The sequence below is a fragment of the Tetrahymena thermophila genome (genome assembly GCF_000189635.1).
Source record: "Tetrahymena thermophila SB210 genomic scaffold scf_8254555, whole genome shotgun sequence".
NCBI lineage: Eukaryota > Ciliophora > Oligohymenophorea > Hymenostomatida > Tetrahymenidae > Tetrahymena > Tetrahymena thermophila.
In genome coordinates, this window is record NW_002476326.1 from 154,165 (window position 1) to 181,618 (window position 27,454).

The 27,454-nt window shown below is 22.5% G+C and overlaps 7 protein-coding genes across 7 annotated transcripts; 5 read left to right on the forward strand and 2 right to left on the reverse strand. All coding sequences in view use genetic code 6, as the record gives it.

The window, feature by feature from the left end:
- Positions 1 to 361: 361 nt before the first annotated feature.
- TTHERM_00409040 (tetratricopeptide repeat protein) lies at positions 362 to 5,801 on the forward strand. Its single transcript, XM_001020796.2, has 6 exons — positions 362 to 1,020; positions 1,257 to 1,662; positions 1,719 to 2,234; positions 2,617 to 3,827; positions 3,895 to 5,216; positions 5,269 to 5,801. Exons 1-6 carry the CDS (start codon positions 632 to 634, stop codon positions 5,688 to 5,690), a joined length of 4,266 nt encoding a protein of 1,421 aa, XP_001020796.2. The 5' UTR covers positions 362 to 631; the 3' UTR covers positions 5,691 to 5,801.
- A 692-nt stretch (positions 5,802 to 6,493) lies between these two features.
- On the forward strand, positions 6,494 to 6,947 carry TTHERM_000409059 (transmembrane protein, putative; the record flags this gene model as incomplete). The annotated part of the gene is made up of 2 exons (XM_012798814.1): positions 6,494 to 6,546; positions 6,608 to 6,947. The coding sequence occupies 2 exons, from the start codon at positions 6,494 to 6,496 to the stop codon at positions 6,945 to 6,947; spliced, it is 393 nt and encodes a 130-aa protein (XP_012654268.1).
- Positions 6,948 to 8,722: 1,775 nt separating this feature from the next.
- Positions 8,723 to 12,128, forward strand: TTHERM_00409060 (transmembrane protein, putative; the record flags this gene model as incomplete). The annotated part of the gene is made up of 2 exons (XM_001020798.2): positions 8,723 to 8,774; positions 9,526 to 12,128. 2 exons carry the CDS (start codon positions 8,723 to 8,725, stop codon positions 12,126 to 12,128), a joined length of 2,655 nt encoding a protein of 884 aa, XP_001020798.2.
- A 1,027-nt stretch (positions 12,129 to 13,155) lies between these two features.
- Positions 13,156 to 18,130, forward strand: TTHERM_00409080 (transmembrane protein, putative; the record flags this gene model as incomplete). Its single annotated transcript, XM_001020800.2, has 4 exons — positions 13,156 to 13,292; positions 13,544 to 14,292; positions 14,537 to 17,023; positions 17,088 to 18,130. The coding sequence occupies 4 exons, from the start codon at positions 13,156 to 13,158 to the stop codon at positions 18,128 to 18,130; spliced, it is 4,416 nt and encodes a 1,471-aa protein (XP_001020800.2).
- A 1,563-nt stretch (positions 18,131 to 19,693) lies between these two features.
- TTHERM_00409090 (ABC transporter family protein) lies at positions 19,694 to 21,490 on the forward strand (the record flags this gene model as incomplete). The annotated part of the gene is made up of 1 exon (XM_001020801.3): positions 19,694 to 21,490. The coding sequence occupies one exon, from the start codon at positions 19,694 to 19,696 to the stop codon at positions 21,488 to 21,490; it is 1,797 nt and encodes a 598-aa protein (XP_001020801.3).
- Positions 21,491 to 22,764: 1,274 nt separating this feature from the next.
- Positions 22,765 to 24,228, reverse strand: TTHERM_00409098 (hypothetical protein; the record flags this gene model as incomplete). Its single annotated transcript, XM_001470868.2, has 1 exon — positions 22,765 to 24,228. The coding sequence occupies one exon, from the start codon at positions 24,226 to 24,228 to the stop codon at positions 22,765 to 22,767; it is 1,464 nt and encodes a 487-aa protein (XP_001470918.2).
- Positions 24,229 to 24,622: 394 nt separating this feature from the next.
- Positions 24,623 to 27,380, reverse strand: TTHERM_00409100 (hypothetical protein; the record flags this gene model as incomplete). Its single annotated transcript, XM_001020802.3, has 8 exons — positions 26,961 to 27,380; positions 25,998 to 26,820; positions 25,905 to 25,947; positions 25,729 to 25,842; positions 25,308 to 25,663; positions 25,143 to 25,224; positions 24,872 to 24,946; positions 24,623 to 24,791 (listed from the first exon to the last, which is right to left on the reverse strand). Exons 1-8 carry the CDS (start codon positions 27,225 to 27,227, stop codon positions 24,623 to 24,625), a joined length of 1,929 nt encoding a protein of 642 aa, XP_001020802.3. The 5' UTR covers positions 27,228 to 27,380.
- Positions 27,381 to 27,454: the final 74 nt, after the last annotated feature.

Sequence of the window (27,454 nt, forward strand, 5' to 3'; positions counted from 1 at the left end):
TAACCAGTAAAACTTAAATAAGTTTACAAAATAATAATTATTAAATTTTTTTTATTTGCATAATATTTTTTGTATTAATTTTTTATTTTAACAACTATGTAACATAGAATTAGAATTTACAAAATGTATGCTCAAAAATACAAAAAATTAAATTAAATTTTTATTTAATTTTGCTTAATTTTGTGTAGAAACTAATTTTAAATTTATCTATTTTGAGATAATTAATTATAAAATTAAATATATTTTGCTTTTTAAAAGATTCATTAACATTTAATATTATTTATTGTAGATTTACTTAGTATATAATATACTAATGAAGAATATTATTATAATTATTTAAAATTCTACTCATATTTTATATAAAAAGCTAAATATTTTTGTATTGTGTTCATATTATCAAACAATAAAAAAGCAGATTTAAGTTTTCTTACTTTTGTTATTATAAATTGATATAATTATTTATATTCACTATTTGTTTTTTATTATTTTATAACCTGAAAGATTAATCTAAAAAAAGAAAGTAGAAATATAAATATTATAATTTTTTATTATTCCTAATTCTCAAAATAAAAAATCTACTTATTCACTAACTAACTCTATTACTACTTAAAAATTTGAATTATACTTATGGATGGAACTGCAAAAGCTACTCCTTCTAACGTTACTGTTTCCAATACTAATAATTTCTTCTATAGGTTTGATATCAACTTACTTTACTTATTAAAATGTCAAAGATATTCTTAAAGAAGCTCAATAAAACCTTTTAAATGATTAAATATAATCGATAAAAATAATTATTTCAGCTCAGAAGGCTAAATTAGATACATAGTTTATTAAGATGGGTAGAGAAATCTAAATGGTTAATAACTTTTATAGAAAATCTATAAATGATTAGGTTTATATAAATCCTTTTTATGAAATAAATAACACTATAGCTTTAGCTGGATCTCTTAATTTAACAGATTTGACTGATCCTAGAGTTGTTTAGGTTTTGAAAGGAGGAATTTCGGTTTCTTCATGGTAAAATTAAAATTAAAAAAATACTTTTGAATGATTTGTGTTAGTTTATTTAACTTCTAGCTCACCAACTTATTTTTAATAATTTATAAATAGTTAAAAACTTAATTGTTTTGTATGATATTAATCTTGTTTGCTTTTCAGATAGTTTATTATTTTGTGTTGAAAAACTTATCAAAAATAAAAATAGAATTCTAAAATATTTTAATATGAAATTTTTATTAATTTAATTTAATAAGGTTTCTTAAAAATGTGAGTTCAAGTGATTTCTCAAAATTACCTCAGCCTTCCATTTCAAATATTAAGCATTAAAATAGCATAGAATATCTGATAAGATCAATTTACTTAGCAAATAAATTTACAAAATCCTTTTACTTTGAAGACTAGGCGAGAGGATTCTAAAATGATGGATTAGCTATTTCTAATCCATATAGGCAGATTAGGCTTGATAAAGTAATTTTAAAGGAATAGCATTGTTAGACATAGTATTATGATGCCAGATGTAGGTCTTGGTATGTTGAAACTAGTTAAATCAGTCAATAAGATGATAATCTTATTTATGTTACAGATCCTATCTTAATTTTTACAGAATTAATTCCTTATTTAGGAACAGCATTTTGTTCAAAAATAATGTTCAAAAATGAAGTAAGTAAATTATTTTTGCAAATCTTTTTATAAAGGACTTTTAAAAAAATATAAAGCTACAGAGTGTGGGATGTGGATATTTTAGGCCTGATAAATTTGAGCTAATATCAAGCACTAGTATATTTTCTAATGGATTTCAAATAATAACAGTTGCTAGATCTTAATAGACTATTTTTTACCAGGGCATTGAAAATGGCTACAATAAAACTTTACAAGATCTACTATTTGATAAAAATGAAACTTTATTTTAATAATTTATAAGCGAAATACCTTAAAATTTTACTTAATATCAGTATAAAGTAATTTAATCTAAAATAGGTTTACCCTTTTTAGAAAGAAACTCTGATGAATTCTACACATTTGATTTTCAGACTAAGAATAATTCATACATAAGCATTACAACTCCAATAAATATTATAGATAAAATAAACTCATAATAATTCTAATTATATAATATTTTCACTTTTTATACCATTATCTCAAAGGAAAAGATACTTCAGTACTACCAAGAACTTTAGTCTTAAATATTGAGTATTTAAATAATTATATTTATTTTCTCTGCTATGATTGTGGTAAATTAACATTTTACTTATTTAAATTTTACATTTCCATCAAAATTTTATTTTAACTATTAATATTAAAGATTTAATTTTCATTTTATTTTATATTATGAATAATCTATTATTTGCAAAATTATTTATTAAACAAATGGTAGTATTTAACTTTCAAAATAAAATCAATTTACTATAAACCCTCATAAATTAAAATTAAATTAATTATGTGTTATTTTACCCTTGAGTTTTTAATAAAAAAATGCTAGTTTTTTTAAAATAATTAGATGCTTAATTATTTTTATAAAGTGGATTAACAGTATATTTTTATTTAATAATATTTCAAAAAATTAAAAATAAGCAAATAAATTTGTTATAAAAATATTTATTATTAAATATTTAGGGAATATTTTCTATAATATCTTATGTACATGGAATTAGCATTGCAAAAAAAATAGAAAATCCTATTTAGAATCTAACCTTTTTTCTTTAGTAAGTGACTGTAAACGATTTAGGATTATTAGTTAACAGCTAATTTAATAATTTAGAGAGTATATTAACTTTATAAGAAGAATTAGAAACATAAGAGGTAAAAATTCTATTTGAGACATTTTTGGATTTGTTTACATCTTTGAAAATAGTGTCATAAACTATTTATGATAAAAATCACTCTGCTGCAATTATAGAATTAAATTAGGCTATTAAAAAGTTTTCTTAAAGAAGTGACAGATTTGCTTTAGGGATTTGCTATAATAACTTAGGAAATATTTTGGTTAAAGAAAGTAGATATTAAGAAGCTATGGAAAATTATCTTTAATCAATAATCTAAATTGATTACGATCTTGGTAAATACGAGCAAGAAAACAATTTTGAGGAAGAAATAGCTAATTCCTCTGCAGCAAATATACCTATTATTGAAGAAGATATTGATGATAGCGATAATAATCAAAGTATTGAGCAAGATATAGTCATGGCTTATAATGAAGATGAAGATAATAACTTTTTTACAAACAAATTATCTTAGCATAAATAAAAAAGATTAATTGAACTTTATCGCTTAAAATTCGATAGAATGATAAACTTTTCAAAGGCTTTTAAATTGTACAACTTACAAACGAAAAATTATTTATGGAAAGAATATTAATAAATATTGGAACAAACATTAATTATAACAAAATACATACTTAAAGATTAACCTTTTAAATTGAACTATCTGTTGCAAGAGCTTTCATTTTGCTTTCTTAAGCAAAATAAATATAGAAGTGCTATAATTTACTTAAAAAAATGTTAAAGGATTATTGCTTCAGAAAAAAAGAAGATGAATGACAAGATAAATAACAACCTAAAACTAAATTAAAGCATGAACAATTTTGAAAATAAATACTTTTAAAAAAGAGGTAAAAAGAGAAGTACCTTTGTCTCTGAAGTTAATTCGATTTCTAATTATCAATCATCTGTTTTTTTCAATCGATAAAGCAGTTAGAATGTCCTAATCAGTCCAAGAACTTTAAACTAAAATCAATCTTACATTTAGAATGACAACTTTTCCATCAAGCATTTAAATAATAATGCTAATAAAATAATTTCTCCAAGTGAATCAGAAATCTTTTTGAAGTAAAACAATTTTTTATTTTTGAAAATAAAAATTATTTCAATTAATTTTATATGAATTAAATCAAAGCGATCCACATATAAATCCTTTCAATACTTAGTAAAATTCTTTAGATCTCATGGAAGGCAAAATCATAAATTAATAGGCTAGATGCTTGATGTTTAAGGGCAAAAACTATAATGCATTTGAGATTTTACTTTAAAATTTTGAAAATCTGCAAACTTATTACTAAGAAGATAGATTAATTTGCTTATTGCTCATTAACTAATGCCTAAATTAGATAATAAAAAATATAGAAAAAAATATGAACTCATCTAAATATATTTATTATTAAATTATAAATATTGAAAAAATATACTCTTAAGAAATAGAAAAGATAAATCAAAAAATAGACAATGCATTAAATGACACTTAAAGAAGATATTCATAGACCTAAAGTGAAATGGTATTTACTTAAAGTTAATATAGATATATCGAAATATCGAATCCATTAATTTAGTTGTAAGTCATGTAATAAAATAAGTTTGAAAACAGAGTTGAAAATGTATAGTTGTATTTATAAAATTTAAAAGAACAATTAAAAGTTGCTTTGAAAGTTGAGAAAATTCTTGAGGGATTAAATACATCAATAATAAATTTTATTAAAAAGTTTTCTGTCAAATACCTACGACTTTCTGTAATAGTGGACTTGTAAGACGAAATATTTATATCAGAAGTGAATCAAATTATTGATGAAATTTACAGCAGCATATTGATAGAAAAATACGATGTCATGGAGGTTATTAAATTAGAAAAATACTCAAAATAAATTATACCATTTACCTCTGTTTACTAGCTTAAGCAACTTAAATTTCACTATAAATATGCTCTACGAGCCATGTATTTTGCAAAGACCAGAAGAAACATACCGTTTGAAACTATTTTAAAATCAATTTCAAAGTCTATAGCGAATTTAAACTAAAACTCTGCAAAACCTAAAGAATTTGTTGATAGAACTTAAAATTTTATCATTCTTTTTACAAATTTATCTAAAGAGGACTGTGATAAGTTAAAATAGCAGATAATAAACTATTTTCCTTTTGATACATCAATAAAAATAATCATTTTCAACATGATTGTCACTTCTTAAGTTTTAAAATTAGTGAATTATTCTTATCTTTTAGCTGATCCAGACGATGAAGAGAGAGAAATAGAAAATGATATTTAAAATGAATTGCATTCGACTTAATATATGAAAACTAATTATGACAATATTTTAGACACTAACTTTGAAGATTAGTCTCTGAATTAAATCAATAAAAAGGTTTTAAATAACAATTTTACAAGAGAAAAGATGTCAAGTATTAGCAAACAAAACGATTAAAGAGAATACTTAAATAACTAAGATAATTGTAAATAAACTGAATAATAATATAAATTTAATTTAATTATTTTAATATTAAGTAAATTTAGATTTTAGGGGCGATGATGTTTTTGATGATTTTGACTATAACTTTAACATTATGAATATCTAAAATAAAAACAACTTAGCTTAAACAGCTTAAACAATATAAACCAGCAACAAATATCAATATAATTAGATTTAGAAGTCAAAGTATTAGAATAAAGACAGAACAAGCGAAAATTAAATATAATTGTCTAAAAACACAACAAATACTTTAGAAGAAATAGAGCAAGAAAGAATATACAATAGCTCAAATACTGATTTTCAACAAAATGAAGCAGCTTCTTAAATTTATTTGTGCAAAAAAAAATAATTAAAAGTTAAAATATTTGTAAATAAATTATAGCTTGTAAATTATTTAAAAAACAAGAGGGAAGTCATCGAAAGTTTAGGAACTCCCTTACTGTATGAAAGGTTGTGATCTTTTTCATGGGTCATTAGGATAAAGTTTAATTCAAATATAACAAGTTATAAATCTATCTATTTTTCATCTCATTTCAATTTAAGTTTTTAATTTAAATCAAGATTTCTCTCATTATTTTCATTGTTTTAAAAACAAACTTTAAATGTATCGATTAAATATTTTAAACAACACTGAAAAATGTCTTGAATTTTTAAAATAAATTTATTAATTTCAACTAAATATTTTATTTTTAAAATTCTAAAAATATTTCCTCTTAATAACGGCTCAAAATTAATTATCAAAAATTTTAACAAAAAAAATCATTAAATTATTGAACAATTTTAGTTAATAAATCAGTAAGCAAATACATAATTTTGTCAATAATCTGTTTTTGACAATATTTTTTTGTTAAAACGAATTTTTAAGATTAAAAAATAGAAAAAGAAGTAATAAAAGGTAAATAAGAATAAAAATGAAAGGGATAAAACAAATAACAAAAGAAAATAATTTTAACATAGGGTAAACCCTTCACCTTCTGTGCTATGAAATATTATTTGGAATAGTTTGGAACATCGTTTGGGGAAATATATTTTATAAATACTATTTTTTGAATACAGATTGCTTATATTTAAAGATATGGACATCATCTATTATTATTTTTAGCTTTACGAGCTCATTTGTTTACCTTTTAATAATTTACTTCTTTGTGAAGTATACAAAAGAGAAAGATGAGAGAAAATTTAATGTTGTAGTTTTGATAAATTAGATTTGGAATTGCATTTGCTGTGTAGCAAATTTATTGCTTATTTTAATCAGTTTTAATGAATACTATTTCACTGAAAAATTTGCTAATCATGGATATCTCAGCCAAACAGTAAAGTTTATTAAATACATAATTCAATTTTTTTCAATTTAATATTGAATAACTAAAATAGATAAAGTATTACCTACTCGTTATTGGGGTAACTTTGCTATTAGCAGCTATAAGCGCAGTCGTTTTATTTCTAAGTTGCTTATTTATAAGTAAATTCGAAGCAAAGAATGAGTATCATACCTACTAATTAATACATTAAAATGAAATTAATAACTAAATAGAGCAAGCAGAATAGCTTTATGAGTGAAAAAAATATATTATAATTATTATATCAAAATTATTTATTTTTTTATGTTTATATCTAACTCACAGATATGTACCTAAATATTTATAAATTAATTTATTTATATTATTAGAAAATTAATTAAAATCTATTGCATAAATTGTATTTATTCTAATGATATAATTAAAAAGAAATTATTTTAATTGTAATTAAATTCCTCATAACTATGAGTAATCAATTAATTATTGGTTCTGTTTTTTATTACACTTGATAATTTTTTTTAACTCTCCTATTCTATTTAATGAACAGTTTGTGGGAAAATATAAAGATAGTAAAAATGAAATCCTTTAACATTTGCATATAATAAATTTTATTAAAATTATATTCTATATTTTAAATTAATTTAATTTTTTTCATTAATTTTAATTTTATAATGATATGATAGTTCAAAATAATTGAAATTATAAGATAAAAAATAATTATCTTTCATATGAATTCTTAAATTAAAATATTTTCTATATTATTCATATTTATTTATTTATAGGTTGTCTGGAAATGTGATTAAAAACTTAAGAAAATTTTGATAAATATTCATATTTTAATAGAATTTTAGATTTTAATCACTCAATAGCAACAAAAGCTTATCTTATTTAATTATTAAATAGAATTTATAAATTAGAGTACTTATCCTGGCCAATAAGGCGTTTATACTACATAGATTCTTACAAATAAAGAATATTATTACTCTGTTATAAATAACTAATATTGATTGAAAAATTTGTGTTAGAGTTTATATTTTTGATTTTTAGTTTATAAAAATATTATTTTTCATAAATATTTTATATAAATCGATCTTTGATTTTTTTATCATAAATATTCTAATAACCATAAAATTTTTTTAAGGATAAGTAGAATTTTAGGTCAAAATTCAAAAAATCTAAACTATTTCGTTTCATCAAAATTTTATAATTAAAAATGTTTAGTAAAAATATTGTCTGTTATTTATTCACTGAATATCTTTTTTAAATATACATACTCCTATTAATTAATAATGGCTTTTAAATTAGTTTATCCAATTCATTACAAATTTCTTAATATGTGAAAAATTAATATAAATTTATATTAATTAAATTAGATGAATTCATGGTGGATTTTTCTTTTGGAATAAATAAATTACCTTACTTCTCTTATCAAATTTATATTTTAAATAAAAGAAAATCTTTTAGATAATTAAAATAAGGTTTTGAATTTTGTTTGGCTAATTTTATTTTAAATTTAAAGTCTGAATAGGAAACTATACAAATGCCATAAAATACTAAATTATCAACTTCTTATACAATTAATTTTGACATTAATTTTTAATTTGAAAAAGATTACAGGTAAATTAATCAAAAGATTATATTTCCTATTAAATTATAATTAGTAAATAAATTTAATGATAAAAATTCATTAAAAATCCTTATGATAAAAATATATTAGACATAGAAAGATTCAAAATTTCATTTTTAAAGATTATTTAATTTTAATTTATATATTATAATTAATACTAGATGTATCTTGAAATAATCGACATATAAATAAATAAATGGTGATTTCTATTATTTAATTTTGTGTATCAGAAAGAAAGTATATTTACTTCTAAATAGTTGAAAATTGAGATCAAAAACTTTTTGAAGATTAAAATAATAGTGGAAAAAATAAAAGAAAAAATACATTATTTTTTAATTCAGCGAAAAAAATAAATAGAATCAAGCAAGGATTATAGATTTACTATTTATAAGTAAAAAAAGCTAAACTAAGAAAAAAACTGATCATCTATAAAAAGTTAATAGGAGAATATATCATTTTTCAATCTTAGGCAACGCAGTTAGTTATTTATTAATCTATAAAAGTGAGAAGAGCTTCTTCTGAAGAAAGAATTCAGGAAATTTCAAATAGCTGAGTTAAAAATAAATGTCTTCCATAGCTCTTCTCGCATTTATTTTAGCTACTACCTTATGTGGAGGTAATCAATATAAAGAAATAAATATTTATTATTTAATGTTATGTAGAACAAAATAAGTCAAGCATATCAAAATTTTTTAAGGAAATGCTAAATTCAAAAATTAGATCAGCATTTTAAGCTTATTAAATTGCAGTTAATAAATATTTTACATATAAATCTCATAATTTTAAATATCGATAAAGTCAAATTACTCTTTCAGAATCATTGTATATGATAACAAATTAAGTTGATATATATAAGGAATTCTTAAATACAAAAATTTTTTGGTAAGTGAAAATGAATATTTTAAATAGAAAAAAATAAAAAAATAAAAATATAAAATATTTTACTCCAAAATTAACTAATTAATAAACTTAAATACTGCATTGAAAAATAAATATTCATTTATTAATTTTTTATACATTTAAATAAATATATTTTGCTTTTTTAATTTGTGTTACTTACTTTTTTTTACAGGTTTAGAAAAACATTTGAATGTAAATTACATTTAGATCTTTAAGATAATTCAAAGAATTAATTTTTAATTCATTCAATTTTAATTGCTAATTAATATGTATCCCAACGAAAATTAAAATGTTCGCTCGTTCGTTGGTTCGGTAATTTATTTTATGATTGTTAGTTAATTTTTTTATCAGCTTAACTTATTTTGTCAAAACATGGCTTGGCATTTATTTATCTATATTTTGTAATTAATATAAAATGCGTAATATTAATTAAAAACCATCTAATCTTTATTATCTATATTTAATAGGATTAGTCAGATTACTAGAGACTTACTAAGACTACACAGAATCAAATAAAATGTCTAGCTTTCACCCTTTAATGTAGCCTTTCATATTATTTCTTAGCTCTAGTATATGTATTACTGTGTATATTTTTAAGACTAAAAACCCTAAATTTATAGTAAGGAGAAAAAACTTTAAATGGAGCTACTTGCTTGTTCCAGCACTGTTATTTCTAATTAATGTATTTCAAAACATCATAGCAATAAGATATTTATATAATGGCCTTTATGCAATTATGAAGAGCATATCACTTATATCGAATGTAGTCATGGAAAAGTGCTTTTATCCACATAGATCGTATACGAAAAATCAATTTACAGGATTAATTTTAGTTGTAACGGGATAAGCAGCTGTGGGAATATATTGTTTAGTACTTACTTCTAATATGGATATTATAGATATAAATAACAGCGTTGAAATAAATATTATTCTAGGTATTACTTTATTATTAATTAGCATATTCCCTATGGCATTCTATTATTTACTTTAAGAGCGATTTATGAAAGCCTTTAAAATAGACCCTTTTTAATATGTTGGAACATAAGGAATTGTAAACTCTCTCATAACATTAATCCTAATTCTCTGCTTTTAATGGCTACCATGCAGTAACAAGACTTGCTAATTCTAAGTAGGCAATGATTTTTACTTAGAAAGAGTAGATATATGGTGGGAGCAGCTAACTTCTAACTACTTTTTCTTGTATACAACATTAACTTTATTTCTTTTTTTTGCTGTTTAAATGTATCTTGAGTTTTTCATAATGAAAACTTATTCAGGTATTGCTTGCAACATCACAAGCACGCTCTATTTATTGATTCCTTATATTTATGTACTAATAGTAGGAAAATTCCCTTTTGACTTTGTTGTTGTTGGTGGTTTTCTAATTATAATTACAGGAGTGCTTATATTTTACCATATCCCTAACTTTTCACAAATAAACAATCTTAATTCCTACACTTCTTCATCAGCCACTGTTCCAGAATTTCATACTGAGATTTAAAGATCTTCTTTAGAAGATTAGCTGAATCCTACATCTTCGTAAGAACCTGGATTCTACTTAGAAGAAAATGTAAAAAATGAGAGCTAAAATTCTTCATAAAAGCTAAGTAAGAATAAATAAAGTTTAGATGTTTACTAAAATAGTTTAATGAATTAAAATAGATAATATTAACAACAAATGCTAGATGATTAATACATTCCTCCTAATTAGCTCAAATATTTTAATAGAAGTAATAAATATGATATTAATATGTAATTATAAACATAATAACAATAATTATTATATATATAATAAATAAACGAAACACATAAAAAACAAAAAAATCAAAAGCTAATCACAGCTATTAATAATGGCTGTGATCATAGCGAAATAGTTTGCTTAAATTGTAATAATTGTTAGAAGATGAAATTATATTAATAAAATTAATAGATTAATTACTATACAAATCAAAAAAATTATGCTAACAGGTAAATTAACCTATTGACATAATATAGTAACTAGCTTTAGAACTCTAAAGAAGATTTGAATGATTAGTAAAATGTCATTACCTAAAATGATGGCAGACTAAGCAATTCCTAGAATCAAAATATTTAAAAATCTTAAAATTCTTAAAGTAACAACGAGGATGATGATTCTTCTATATATTACAATAATAAATTCTTCAAAAACAATAGGAGTAAAGCAAATAGTAAATCAAATGCAACTCAATTTAATTAAAATACTCAAAACTCTTTTAACGAAAATAATGAAAATGATTATTTTAATAACATGTAAATAAGCTAAAATATTGCAGTTTATCAATAGAATGAATAAGTAAATAATGAATAAAATGAATAAAACAGTGTAATAAGTAATAACACAAGAATTAATAGATGCAGTGGCAGCGGCTTATGGATAAATTAATCTAATAATAGAAATAAAAGTAACTTATATGATCAGAGCATTCTACTGTTAAATTCACAAATATCTGAATAAAACTAGAGTAGTATTATATATAAAGAAACCACTCCTAGGTAGCATTAATATGATTAAAAGATTAACAACAAGAACAATAATAATTTAGAGGCAAATTAATAATCAGAGGAGGAAAATTAAGTTAACAACAGTCCATACATTTAAAGAGATTTTGAATTGCTTGTTGATAATAATAATAACTCATAAAATTGTTAAGGTAACTAGTAAAACTTTTAAGCTGCAGTAGATCAGTAGTTATAATAGCAGTAACATTAATAATTATAAACAAGTAAGACATCTTCAAAACAATACGAATATTTAAGGAAAAAGAGCAATCTAAGTAATAAAAGTATGTCTGGTAAGAAACAAAAAAATGACAAAAAAATTCTACTATCTTAAAATAATTTTTAAGAAGATTTCGTACTTCATTAAAATGACATTTCATTAGAGAATTACGATGATATTATTTTAGATTAAAGTAGCAGTTAAAATGATAATTTAAAGATAAACAAATATTAAAATTCTAGCATTCCATCTCCTACTGTTTCACCTATAAATATAATTAAAAAAAATAAGAAGAAAGAAAATAGAAAGCTATTAATCCTAAACTTATGAAAACTTTCCCAAATAATCGTTTATATTCATCATACTATCTACCTATCTATTTAAATATATATTCATGAAAGATATACACTTTAATTAATTAATTAAATAAATAAATAAATATTATTTATTATCAAAAATAAAATTTTCATTCTAATTATTATGTAACCATATTTTTATTTATTGTATAATTACTAAATTTTCTGTAAAAATAAATAAAAAAAAACATTAGCTAAAATTTTTTGATGGTTTGCTAAAAACAAATTAAAGAAAAATATGAAGCTTTTATATTTTATTTGTTTTAAATGAATTTCAATTTATGCATAAAAAGAAGTGTCACTTAATTGTATATTTAAGAGTAAGTAAGAATATATTTAAAAAAATATGGGTAGTAAAATTGGCATGTATGTATGTATTTATGTGTGTATGAGCGGATAGTTTAATTACATCAATTTATCATCTATCTATATTTATACGATAGTACTCTTTTTTAATACAATTAATAATTCCAGTATGTGTTAATAAATTTTCTTTTATGTACAATTTAATAATTGTGCAAAAATTAACTAACTATTTATTTATTTACTATTAAGTATTTTATATAAAGCTTTTTCTTTTCTTTTTTAGCTCATTAATAAGTAAAGGATAAAAAGCCAAAAGACAATAAAGACAATTAAAATTTCAAAGTTATTTTACTTACCTCTAAGACTCTCTCGTCGAGGTAGCTGTGAAGATTATTACTTTAGCAGAAAGCTCATATTTATCTTATAAATCTATTATAGAAGTTAGTTAAATGCTGTACAAAAATCTATTCATTCTACTTTTACCTATTGTATTTATAATAGCAATAGGTTTTTATTCAATGTTTTATGCTAAATAATAACTTTCAGATATATTAAATACTACAAAACAATAGCTTAGAAATGATACTATAGATAACATTGTTATTTTGAGCTCTTTTATTGAATATAAACTGGAATTAATTTTATCTTAACTCTATTTTCATAACTTGATTATGTCTATATTTCAAAACAAAGTTATGAGAAATCAAGTTTTAGTTTCTCCAAAAATGAGTAATTTAGCTGTCAATCTCTAAGATTATCCAATTCCAGGTTAGTATCCTCTTTACGTTGAGAATCTTTTAGTGAATAGAAACGGTGATAAAATATCTTAATTGTAAATAAACATTTAAATCTTTTTATCATGAAAATATTAATTACTTTACTTAATGAATTAAATTACTTTATCAACAAAATTAGCAAGAAAGCAAAAGTGATTTTATATAGATAAATCTATTGTCATTTAATAATTATTAATCATTTAAATTTTTATTAAGTCAAAAATCAATTTAAATCCAATTTACACTTAGAATATTTTTATTAAATCTTATTTAACAATTATAAAAACTTTTAAAAATAAATAAATAGCACTCATTGCTTTAAATAATTCAGAAGCGACTATAGCCCTGTTTATTAGAGAGTTTTATAACAAAATTAATATGCAGATGTTTTGTCTAGATCTATTTATTATTCATTAACATCTTTAGATATTCGACCTTATTCATTTATATAAATATATGAACAAGAGTGTTTTATGTATGGATATCCGTTTTAATATTCAGGTAGAATTGAAGATTCAGCTGCTTATAAAAATCCCCCTGATTTAATTAATTACATTTTAAATGAATTGAGAGAGTGTGAAACCTATAGTCCTTTTTATAATTTTTAATGCATTCCCTGGTATACAGTAGGAAGTATATTTGATGGAATGTATATTTCGTTTCCAGGATTTAACGGTGATAGTGAATATGTAATTGGTCTTTGCCGCTTTTTTGATAGCAGCAATGAGGAAGAGGCTTTTATGGACAGATAAATCTGTGATGCAATTAAACTAAAGGATTTAAATAATTATGTTACAAGTGTAACTTATGGATTAGATTATTTTTATATACTTGATAGATAACTCTAATTAGTAGCTATGCATTCAAATTTTAGCTTTGATAATGTAACTGTAAATGATGTTACATGGGATAGCTTAGAATTAAGTTAATTTACGTTATAAGAAAAGACTGATTTTTTATCAGCACTACCAAAAAAATTTTACTAAGGAGAAAATGATTATGATTTTTTTGAATCTCACGACGGAATAAGAAAGAATAATGACACATACTTTGTAGGTAACTTTTGGCCAATAATTATTATTTTAAAATATATTTTTTAATGTAATCAAAATTACCATCAATCCTCATTAATTAATACACCCACATCCTCCATTTTAAAATTTATTTTTAGGGTATTCTGACTTGATGGGACTTTTAATTTTAATTAAATCAAGTCTTAATTAATGAGTATTGATAGTATATAATTTATTGAATAAAATTAATAATGAATTGTTTTAATGAAAATTAAAAAATGAATTAGGAGAATATACTTAGTAAGGAGTACCATATTTATATGTTGCCTACTAAATATTTCTTTTAGATACTACACCTCAAGATAAAAGTTTTAATTACCAAGAGAGACTCTACAGCAAAATAAAAACTTATAAATGCTATTATACAATGTTTAATGTCGTAAATTAAGATAGTCTGTTTTAATAGCAATACTAATTATAGTAGAATATTGACAATGTCTATTTCCTACTTTTATTTATTTAAATAGCATGTTCATTAGTTATAATAATGTACTCAGTATACGTTTCTCTTATATTAGTAAATTCAATAAACTAATCACTTGAAATATTAATATATCTTTTAAAGACGTTTTCTCCTTAAGAGAACATGGATTTAACTACACTTTAATCAAATTTGGTCCCATTTGATTAGATAAGTGACATATTTTGCTTTGAAATAAATTTGATTTACGGAGCCTTTAAAAATCTTATGCATGTTATTACTTTCAGAAATAAAACGACTTAGTTTTCATAGATATCTGATGGCTAATCACTCTTGGATTGGGTATTTGCCTGTTAATTCTTTGAAAATATTATGGGAAATCATAGTTTTTTAGGTATAAGCTATAATAATTTAGGGAATATTCATTTTAATTCTCATCGTTATTTAGAGGCATGCTAATGCTATAGTGTTAGTCTGATACATTTAAATTATGAGTTAAATGAATTGACTCAAAATGGTGAAACTTATTGCAGTCAATTTTTTTAAATAAATGATAATAAAATCGAAACTCCTATAAGAAAAAGAAAAAATTCCTCTAAGGATTATCAAATTGTTAATAATCAATAAGTAAATAATAACAGGTAAGGAAAAACACATAGCACTGGATCAATTATTTAGATTGTAAAGAAAAAAATATCTTCTCTTCCATTACGTCCTGAGCCAGAATCTGTTGCAAACGAAGATTAAGATTTTTTTAAATAAAACTAAAAATTTTAAGACCTTTTGCATTTAAAATTTGAAAGATAATACTAATACATACGCTCTTAAAAAATGTATTTTCTTGCTCAAAGAGCATAAACTAATTTATGGAAAGAATAAATAAATTAGCTTAAAGAACTTTATATTTTGGATTAAATTCTATAACCTTAACAGCACTCAAGGACAATTATGATCCTCCTAGAGCTTAGTTTTTGTTATTTAATGAAAAAGAAAATGGAAAAATCTAAAGTTCTGATCAGCCTTTGTTTGGCATTATTTACATAATTTTCAAAAAAATGTTAAGATGAAAACACAAATATCAGATAAGTGTAGCACACTAAAGTAAATTGGCTTGATTAAGATTAAAAAAATAGTCATAGATTAGATAATTAAAAGCAGAGTATTTTATTAAACAAATTTTCACCAGATTACCCAGTGAAGAGGAAAAAAAAAATGAATATATTCGAAGAATCTGAGCAAGAATATCTGAAAGTTTTATAGTAAATTTCTCCTGTCTTGTAAAATCCACTTATCAAATAAGCGTTCGATGAGATAAGCATTCAGTAAGAAACTAATTCAAGAAATCAAAGAAAACACTCTGAGAGATTGAATTATAGTTCATGTCCTTCTCCATAACTTAACAAAGAGTAGACAGATATAATCGTTTATAATATTTAAGAGGCAGTAGAGCTCATAGGATTAAACAAGTTTAATTTAAATAAGTAAAGGAATACCACAATTTATTCTGGTTATAGATAGACTTCTGATACTTCTTCTAAGGATCCATAAGAAGCTTATAGATTTAAAAGCTAATAAAGAAATTCAAACTTTGGTGCAAAAGCAAAATAAACAGAAGCTGGTTTGTGGGATCAAAATTATCTTATGCCATATGTTTAATCTAGCAAAAAAATTGAAAATTAGAAATTTAGAGGAAGAAGTTTTGTTAAAGCTAATTAAAATATAATAGATAAAAAAGATATCTTCTCAAATGATGATGAAATTTAGACATATTAAAACTACATGCAAACTATTGATGTCCATGAGATGCAGTCAGGAGAATAAATAAATGCTCTAAAATATAAATCTTAGGTTAAGTAGAACTATGATGTTATTCATCAAAGAAAAAGTTAAACAATCAACAATAATTTCCTTACAGAGCCAGAAAAATCAGTAACTTAGCGTACAAAAGAACCTTCATATAATAATTTTTAATTACAAACAAACAGATTAAACATAAAAATGAATTCTGATTAAAAATTATACAAAAAAAGCTAATTAGAAAAAGACTTAATTCCCTCTACTAGCAAGGATGACTTCTATGATGTAGAGCAATTTTAAAAATATTCAGAAAATATACTCAGAAAAAATTCATACATTTAGACAAAAAACGAAATTAAAAATAAATCTAACAACTAAGAAAGATAGATTTAGGATGTAAGTTTTATTGAATAGGAAATCAAAAAATATAAAGGGGACATGTATTCTCCTTACTTAGGTTCTTAACTTTCAATGATTAACATTTAACAAAATATAAGTAAAAAATATTCTAATCTAACTCTTACAAAAATTAATTTAAAAATTATTATTTATATAAATAGATGATAAAAGCTTTTAAAACATTGAGCACCATAATTCTTTTAACAAGACATTTCATATAGATCAGCCCTAATTTAATCAATAAAAAGATTATCCTAACGATGTTGTATTTTCAAAAATTATGTTAAGTTTAGCTAATCTTTTTGAGAGCTAGGGGTAGCTTTTGAAAGCTGCATAAATTGCTACAAATAGCTTGGAAATGCCCACTTAGTATTTTGCACTTTACAGATATGAAAGTTTGTAATTAATAAATAGCTGTTTTTCTCAGCTTCAAATGCAATCCGAAGACTTATCAAAATAAATAAAGAAATTTAATCCAAACCTCTTTCTTAGTCTATCTATTGTGATTGATTATGGAAACAATAATGCCTCGAATAAAGTTAGTAAAATTTTATAAGAGTTATGTGAAAACTAAATGAAAAATCCAAAAGATTCCTTTTAAATTATTTTAGCGAGAGAATATTGTGAAACATTAGTCACTAAAATTTATAAAGATTAATATTTATCTCTTCAATCTAGCATTAATAGCATTTTTAAGTGCCTCCCATAAAAAATTAGTAGACTTTCAAAAGCTTCTTCTAATAATAGGGTAAATTTGTTCAAACCTCTTACAAAGCTTCTGGCTGAATATTAAATATCATCCTTGATTAGGAAAAATATTTTTTCAAAAGAATAAGAAGAAGACTCTTTTTAGACATCTTAACTACTATTTAACTAGAAGATTTTTGAAAAAGAAGTAAAGTAAAATGAAGATAGTTTAAGTCAGTTTGAAACGAAAGTAATTATAATATTTTCAGATATGAAATTCCCAATATAAATCATTTATAATTAAGAAATTAACAATATATTTTTAAGCAATAAAATACACCTTGTGATATTTGATATCAATGGGCTTAGTTTGATTAATCCAGAGTTGTATAATTAATATAATTTTTTAGATTTTATACATATCTTCTGTTAACCTTTCTAATTAATTAATTTCTTTTGCAACTTAAGAGAGAATTCTCACTAACTCGAGGAGCCAACTTATGTGTAGGCTATTTGATTAAAATATAATATCTAAGTATTTAAATACAAAATACAAAATAAAATATAATCAGATTTCAATTTATAAAAACACCAATTTAGTTTAAAAATAATTTATGTACCCAAATTTATTTGTATATTTTTTATTTAATTATATGGTAAAGGGTAGAATTCTAATCAATTATTTATTATTTACTTGTTAAATTAATTAATTATAGCAACAAATTAAATAAATAATTTTCATTCATATAAACTAAAAAATTAAAAAAAAATGGTTATTTTAGCATCAGTATTATCAATATAAGTAAATCATTATTATGCAGTTATTTTTTAAATATTTGTAAATTAAATACAAATTCATTAAAAATAATAATAAAAATTTACTGAAGATTTATCCTCGCTTTTTTATTTTACCTTAAATTTTAAAATTTTATATTTTATTTTATTATTGATTGTTCAAATGAAATTCTAAAAATTTTGGATTTTATTATTTGTGAAAAATGTATTTAGAAAAATTTGATTAAATTAAAATTATTTTACTTTTATTTTATTATTTTAATGAAAATAAAGATTAATTAATGTACTTTTAGATAATTAAATTTTTTTAGAAACAAAAATATATTTATATGTGCATACTAAAACAGTCCAGAAATTATTTTTGGTTTAACTATACTATATCTTTCAAAGATGAAAAAAAAGCTTAATCGATAATTATCATTTTTTAAGTTTTTATCGAAATTCTTGACAAATAAAAAATAAATAGAAACATAATTTACTTTAAATTAATATTAAGTTAAAATTAGCAGAAAAAAAATTTTAAAAAGGATTGATGGTAATTATAAAAATGAATTTTTTGAAGAAAAAATTATTCAAAGTTTAAAACTTTTTTTTATCAAAAATTAGAATGATTAAAGAAGTAGAATATTTTTTTTTAAATTTAAAAGGAAAATTTTATTTAAATTGAAAAAATGAATGAGTCTCAAATATGTTTTATTTAAATAAATTATGAGTACATATTTTCTAGATATTATAATTTATGTCTTTTTAATTATTGCTATTATTTGCTTATAAAAGAATTTTTATAGATTTGAGTTGTAAAATTTAATTATATAATGAAATCTGAGTCATCAATTTATCTTAATTAGATTTAATCATACATTATAATTCATAATTTTTAATTGTTACATATGAAAAATTTTGCAAAATTAGTTTTGACAAATTTAAAATATTTGTTTAAAATAAATTTCTCCTACTAAAACAAATTTATAAACCAACAATAAGTAATCTTATTATATTTTAATCTTATGAAATGTAGTATATCTATTATGAGTATAAAATATATGCTACATTAGGATTTTTAACCCTATCATAAAATAATAAGTTTTTCAAGAAAAATTAATTAATCTTTTCAATTAGATTTAATTCAATAAAACACCTGAAAAATTTTTTGTGTTACATTTACATTGCAAATTATAAATATTTATCATATTTTTTCATTTAAAAATAGCAAATAGTAAATAATTTTTATATTCTTAATTAAATATTTTCCAAAATTTATTCATTTGTTAAAGAAAATAAATAAATGTCTGCCAAAATTGTGTGTGCTACAACAAGCAATGAGTTTTTAGAAGATTTACCTATTAATAAAGGAGTTGATATAGTTTGGAAAAATGTAAACTATACAGCAAGAATTAAAAAAAATACTCGTTAGATTTTAAAAAACTCTTCTGGAATCTGCAAATCAGGAGAAATGACAGCAATAATAGGTAGTTCAGGAGCAGGAAAGACTACATTGTTAAACATTTTATGCTGTAGAGCATAAAACACCGATAAAGTAAAATTAACTGGAGAGATTTCTGCAAACGGTCAAAACTTTAACTCTCAAACATTTTCTAATTTTGCAGCTTATGTCATGTAAGAAGATCTTTTGATGGAAAGTATGACTGTTATTGAAGTTCTTCAATTTGCTGCTCATTTAAAAATGAAAGGAACAGATGAATAAAAATATAGGAAAGTGAAAGATGTCTTAAGGATCATGAGGTTAGAAAATTGTTAAAACTCTTTAATTGGAGGTGCTAAACTAAAGGGAATTACTAAGGGTGAAAAAAAAAGAACTTCAATTGCATTTGAATTAGTAAGCGATCCTGATGTAATTTTTTTAGATGAACCTACAAGTGGACTTGATTCGTTTACAGCATATCATGTTATTGATGTATTATAAAGCTATGTAAAATAAGAAAACAAAACTATTATTTGCACAATACATTAACCTTCATCAGAAATATTTTTGAAATTTGATCGTTTGATACTCTTGGTGGAGGGTTAGTTCATCTATTAAGGTCCTCGAGATCAATGTATAGATTATTTTGCTTCCTTTGGATTTGAATGCCCTAAATTAAATAATCCAGCTGATTACCTTATGAGTATTATGCATGGAGAGTCAGAAAGAAATCGTTAAAATTATAAAACTTATTTTGAAAAATTTGAGTTGAACTTGAAACCAGTGATAGAAAATGAATTGCAGCACCATAAAACAAATTTAATATCTAATTAATAGTCCGAAGCCAGCTTTGGCACATAGCTTTAAATTTTACTAAAGCGCAATTTAAAAAACGTTTAACGTAATCCAATGGAATCTAAAGCAAGAGTCCTTCAATCTATAATTCTAGGTTTGTTTACAGGTATAATTTATTTATCTTTACCAGATCCCGAGGCTCATCAGTATGATTAGAGAGCTGTAAACGATTATAACGGTGCTATATATTTTTTGGCGTAAAATTTGCATATGAATACACTTTTTCCAATCGTACTCTCTCTTCCACTAGAGAAAGCAATTTTTTTAAAAGAATAAGATGCCAAACTGTACAATGCAACTACTTATATAATTGCTAAATTGTTAGTTGAAAGTATTTTGGCAATACTGTGTCCAGTTATATTTGTAAGTATCAGCTATTATATGATAGGATTAACTCCGAATTTTGGATGCTTTTGCTTTTTTATTTTAGTGAGTATATTACAGAGTTCTGTAGGAATGGCATAGGGTTTGTTCTGTGGAGCTGCTTTCAGAGATGCTTAGACTGCTGTCAGTGTAACACCTATGATGATTTTACCATTTATGCTATTTGGTGGACTTTATAAAAATGTTGCAGACATGCCAGACTGGAATGGATGGATTTAATGGATTTCAAACTATAGATATTCATTTGAAGCATTTGTAAGAAATAACTATGCTCACAGCCCTTTTAAAATAGACGTTGTAGGATAGCTAAATTTTGATTTTGGTAAATGGAATTGCGTATTCCTTCTGATTGTTCTGTTTTTTTCGTTTTCTCTATTATCGCTTATATTGTTAAAAACCAAAAATTAAAGCCTTTAATGAACAAAAAAAACATTTTATTTTCCTCTTTTAAGAAAATTTCCATATAATTTTGTGTAAAGAATATTTTCTTATTAGTATATAATATGAAAGAGTAAATATTATATCATCTAAATGTTTTGTTTAAAGAGCAAGGAGCAAATACTTAAGAAAAAAAATGACTTTTGAATTATCATTTAGTTTAATAATTTCGAATATATCTTACATTTATTTAACACATATACATTTTTTAATTGAAAAATTGTAGTTTTTTATATTAATTTCTTCAGATTTTATCAATAATAAATTTTGTTTTTATTAATAAAAAATTACTAAAAAAAGATTAAAATAAAAAAATTAGAAGTATTTTTGAGTTTATGTAACAAGAATACTAGATATATATTAAATTAAGATAAAAATAACAAAGGAAAAAGATGTTTGAAAATTAAATTAATTTATTATTATTTAATAATTATAGCTAGCTTGTGTTAGTTAGGATACAGAAAATAACTTTTAGAAATCAAATTTTGAAATTTAGGTTTTTTTTTATATTTAATGCTATTAAGATTTAATTTATTTCAAGTAAAAACAAATATTTCCTTTATTTATAAAAATTAAATAGCATTAATCTAAGAAAAATAAAAATAACATATATTTCCTCCTTTATGCTTGTATTTATTTTATAAATTTTTTGAGATGTAAAAATTTATTGATAGCTACTTTTGAAATTCATCTCATTAAATAAGATTTTTCTTAAATTATAATAAATAAGGTATATATATTATCTTGATAAATATATCTTATAATTAATAAATATTTAAATGTCAATTTTTTGTTATAAAATATTGATTTGAAGATTAATTTGAATGAAATTTTATAAATGCATATAAAAAGTATAGTTATATTTATATTTATTTTATAAGAATATACATACATTTTTTTTAGACAATTTATCAAAAAATACATAAATTTATTAGTTTTTAAATGAAATGAAAGGCAGTTAGTGTTAAGATCCGACTCTGTGTGTTATACGAATATAATATATTTATATGAATGAATGAAATATGTTTGTCTTATTTATTTTGCTAACTTATAATTAATATTTTTATTTTTATTGTTAATTGGTTTATGTTTTTTAATATGTTTTTTTTAATTTAATAGGCTGAATGAGGAGATTGATTCTATTTATTATTTATTGAAGATATTTAATATTTTTTTTTTTTTTTGCTGATTCAATCAATAAATAAAATATTGCAAATATTACATTCTTATATATAACTTCTAATCAAATTTAAATTTCAATGCTTTAGAATACCTAAGTACATTTTTGATTTATTCTCCATTTTACGCAACTTATCTGCTTAAGAAAGCTTCTTTTCTTCATATTACTTTTTGTATTCATTAAGTTAAATAACAAGCTATGATTATTCTTATTCTTTTTATTTTTTAGCCTTTTCTAGTTGATTTGTTAACTGTCTATGATTAGCTTTGTTTATATTTATTTAAGCTCTTATTTCGTTATTCATTAGTTCAGCTTGTTTGATTGCATTTGTTAAGTCATCATGGTTATTTTAAATTTCTTCACTACGCTTTTCGATTAGATCTTTGAGTTCATCCAGTTCTTTACAAAGTGAATCTATTTCAGATTGATATTTTTCACTAAGCTGCTATTAGTATATGATTTGTTCTTGAACTTTGGTTGATGCATTAATTAATGGCACTATTTCTTTTTCTAGCAATTGAGCTTCTTCTTTCATTGCTTCTTCTTGCTCTTTCATAATATCTCTTTCTTCTTTTTTTGCATTTACTATGGTGTATCCTTTATCTAACAAGTCATCGAATGTATTTGCAAGGGCCTCATCTAGATAAAGATATGCCTTTTTCTTAAAAATGTTACAAATATCAACTTTAGGCACACTTTTATTATTCTTTTAGTGAAATCCACTTGTACGGAAAAGAAAACTTGTTGAAGTAGCAAAAGAACTTTTTGAAAAAAGAGAAAAACGACGTGATTGATTTTAGGGTCCATCGAGAGAGCTCTGAGAATTTTATCTTTTTGCAGCTGAATGAGATTACATATGATTGTTAGTTTAACTGCTATAAATATTTTAAGAGCCAGATTGGCTGTGTCCTGGATGGCTATTCTGCTTGACTCCTAATTAAGGGGAATTTTATTTAACAAATGACCCTTAAGTAGAGTTAGAAGGCTAAGCCTAGTACTATTAAGAGTAAACGTTTCCATTCATTGGATTTTATGCAGGCTAAAGAGTATTTGCATACTCATTAGCATAAGAGTTTTCATTTTTCCTGCTGCTTCCAACAGGAGATCCATTTCCTTGTTAATTTTCTTTCATATATTATCTTAAATGAGTAGACATTTAAATCTAAATGGTAATTTCTATTTAAACTAATTTATAATTTATTTGGAATCTCTATTTGCTAAGCTGTTAGATCTTGAAGTGAAAATTGTAAGAATAAACTAGCTCTTTTAACTCTTTTTAGGTGTTCTACCTTTACTTAGATAATAATTTATTAAATATAAAAATTTGTTTTAATTAATTATTTAATCTGGAAAATGATTGTTAGAATGAATGTTTAATAAAAAGTTTTTAATTGCGCTACTTACTTATTATGCAAATTAATAAATATAAATACAGACTATGAAATAATTTACTCTACATATACTCAATTATATATTTGTAATCATAAAAAGAACATCTCCCTAATAATTTTTAATCATAACTCTTATCAAAAAATTTCATTTTTCATCATCTTTCAAATATTTTTTTTTTTTTTCAAAGCTAAACTCTTTAATTTAATAAAACACTCTGATTACAAACGAGCTAAGCTCTACTTGAATATTTTTACATTTTTTGCTTTGTTATTTTTCCCTTTATCAACACATTATTAATAAATTTTATAAAATCAAATAAAAACTTTTATTTTAAATAAGATAGATAGATAGATAGATACCTTGAAATAAAAAGGAGTTTTTTGAAAAAATATTGAACAAACAAATAAACTTTTTAGATTCTTCATATTTAAATAAAAATAGCGTTTAAATAATTTTTTTAAATAAAAAGAATTTCTATATTTTGGTCCATTAAACTTATCTAAATTATATACATTTTGTTAATTGCCAAATAAATTAATTATTCAGACCTCAATACTAATGTTTGATATATTTGTTATTCCTACATCATTTTGACGCATATTTTTAATTCTATTTTTATGCACTTAAACTTATTTATGAAGCTTGAAATCTCCAGAAACATCTGGCTTGGTTAGAAGTGCTTATAAATGATTTAAAAGATCATACTAATTCCTAGAAAAATTAAAAAATATTTATTGATTCAGTATAACAATCAAAATTTTTTAATAAGCAAAATATTATTTATTTTTTACTTAATTTAAAGCTTTTATGGTTATGGAGGTACGAACAAATCAATATCTCCGTATTTGTCTCCAATATTTCTCAAACTAATTATAACAATATTTGTTAATTTAATTTTCTAAACATTAAATATTTATTTTAATTAAAGAATTTATTTTTTTTGTAAATTTTAATTGAATTAACATTAAATATTTATTTATTCAATTAGATTGATTTGATATTATTCATTGATTAACAGATTTTAATGTTTTTACTATGATTAACAAAATATTCAAATTTTACATTTTTCCAGATCTTGCGAAGAGCAAAGAATGTGCTCTTAATTAATTTGTTTTTTCTGGTAAGATCGATAGCTGATTCCAATCTAATTAAATATTTTTAATTTGAAAAAAATCACATTTGGATAACAAAAATACTTTAAATAAAATTAATTGATATTTTTTTTACGTTTTTAATTTTTTGTTAACTTTGTTATGACTTTTTCATATTCTTGCTCTGCTTCTTAAACAACTGCTTTTTAATCAAAGTCACGCTTTTTAAGAACCATTTTTTTGTGGAAATTATGTTTTGAAGATTTAAACATTTTTTGATCAGATTTTTAAAAAAGCCCACTCGTTTCTTACTTTAGATCGTCTTTTGATTTATCTGATTCATCATCTTCATCTTAATATTAATAAGCTGACTTCTATTTCTGATATTCTTTTTTTGAAACATACTATTCTATTATTTGGCTTTAATAAGAGTTTGGAATCATTTTAGTATTCTCATTTAAAGCGAATGCATCTTATCTGTCTACAAATCCTCTTTTATTTTTAAGATAGATATATATTTATTAGTTAACTTAATAGAGTAAATTAATTATAAATACTTTAATTTCTCTTTTTTATTAGCTTGGTTTTTTTTGTCTTCTTCCTCTTCTTAAGCCAACATTTTGTTAAAATCATCTTCGTTAAAAATGTATTCCTTGACAAGTTATGACTTTCTTTGTTTAAATAATAAAATTACATTCATAAATAGTAAAAATTGTTTTAAATTTTATATTACTTGATTGTCTTTTGACTCCTTTTATAGTTTTGTCCATAATCATCTAAAATAAAGATAATAATTTAATATTAATTTCCCATTAAAATTATTTACTTTATAAAACACGACGTTTCAATTTTTCAGCATATGATTACAATTTTTTTACTTTTTCTCTTGTTTAGGCAATTAATCCTTACACTCTGTCTTCATTAGCTTTCTTTTCCGAGGGCATATTTTTCATTGATTAAGTTGATGTCAGGTTATTAATCTAAGGTTAATGTACTAAGCCTGCTGTACTTTTGGCAGCAGCGAGAGGTATTACGTTATTAGAGCCACTAATTACAGGAAAACTATTCTTTTTTTAAAGTATTTATGACTATTGGTTAGTCGTTTTTTTTTATTCCATCATTGATTAGCCTTGAATAGCTGTTTAATTTGCTGAAGGAATTCTTTGTTAAGAAGTAGTGTGAATCTAATTTTAGGAAACTAGAATACTTTTTTATAGTTAACTTTAATCAATTTAGTTATCTGCTTTTGAAGACTCATGAATATAATCAGGAACAGCTGATTGCTACCTTGTTGGTGATAAATCTCTAAAAAACTGTACATCTTCATTCATTTGTTTATGAGGTGATTATTGTGGAGACTGCAATGAGGTTGCATTAATCAATTAGTTTTTAAATTATATTGATGGCTAATTTGTTTTAGGTAACATTGGTGAAGGTATAGCTTACTGCTACTGCTGCATTTTGCTTGATTCATTTTTATTTAATTTAAAACCTCCTCCTCCAACAGTTGAATTCATTTAATTTTATTAATTGGTAAAGTTTACTTTCTTATCTCTTTTCTTTTCCTATGAAGTAAAACTCTTGTAATTTACTTAAGCTAGTCTGCGAGGAATTTTTTGATCACTAGAATAATCAGCTACTGCAAAGGCCTAGTATAAAATTCATTTACAAAATCAATATTTTACAATCATAAAATTTATTTTAGAGAAGTTTTTAATAAGAATTTTAATGCTTATTTGCTTGGTTTAATGTTTTATTTTCATTTTAATTTAATATTAAAAAAAAATACTCTACTAGGATCTTCAAAAAGTTTTCTTGCATATTCAAAATTCTCATTGTAAATGTCATCTATTGAGATATAATTTTTATAGTCGCTTGGAGGAATACGTCTATCAAATACAAATGTAGTGGGTATTTTTTCTACTTTTTATTGAATTTCTAAACTTGAAAATCCATTTCCTAATTATCCAATATTAGAATGCTAATTTAGCATTTTAGCGTTAGGTCCACCACTATATTTTGATATTGAATATGAAGATTAAGTTTATCGTTTCATCTATAAGCTAAAGATATATGATTTAACTCTCTTATAAAGTTAGATTTTTATAATAAATTCTAATACTAAGATAATTATAAGAATATATATATTTATTTTTAGTATTTAATCAGCAAATATTGTTTATTATTCAATCCTAAATTTTGAGCAAAATTATTATTAATAAAATTTTCAACTATTTACTCTATTAGTAAATATAAGAAATATTAATTATTATAAACATTTTT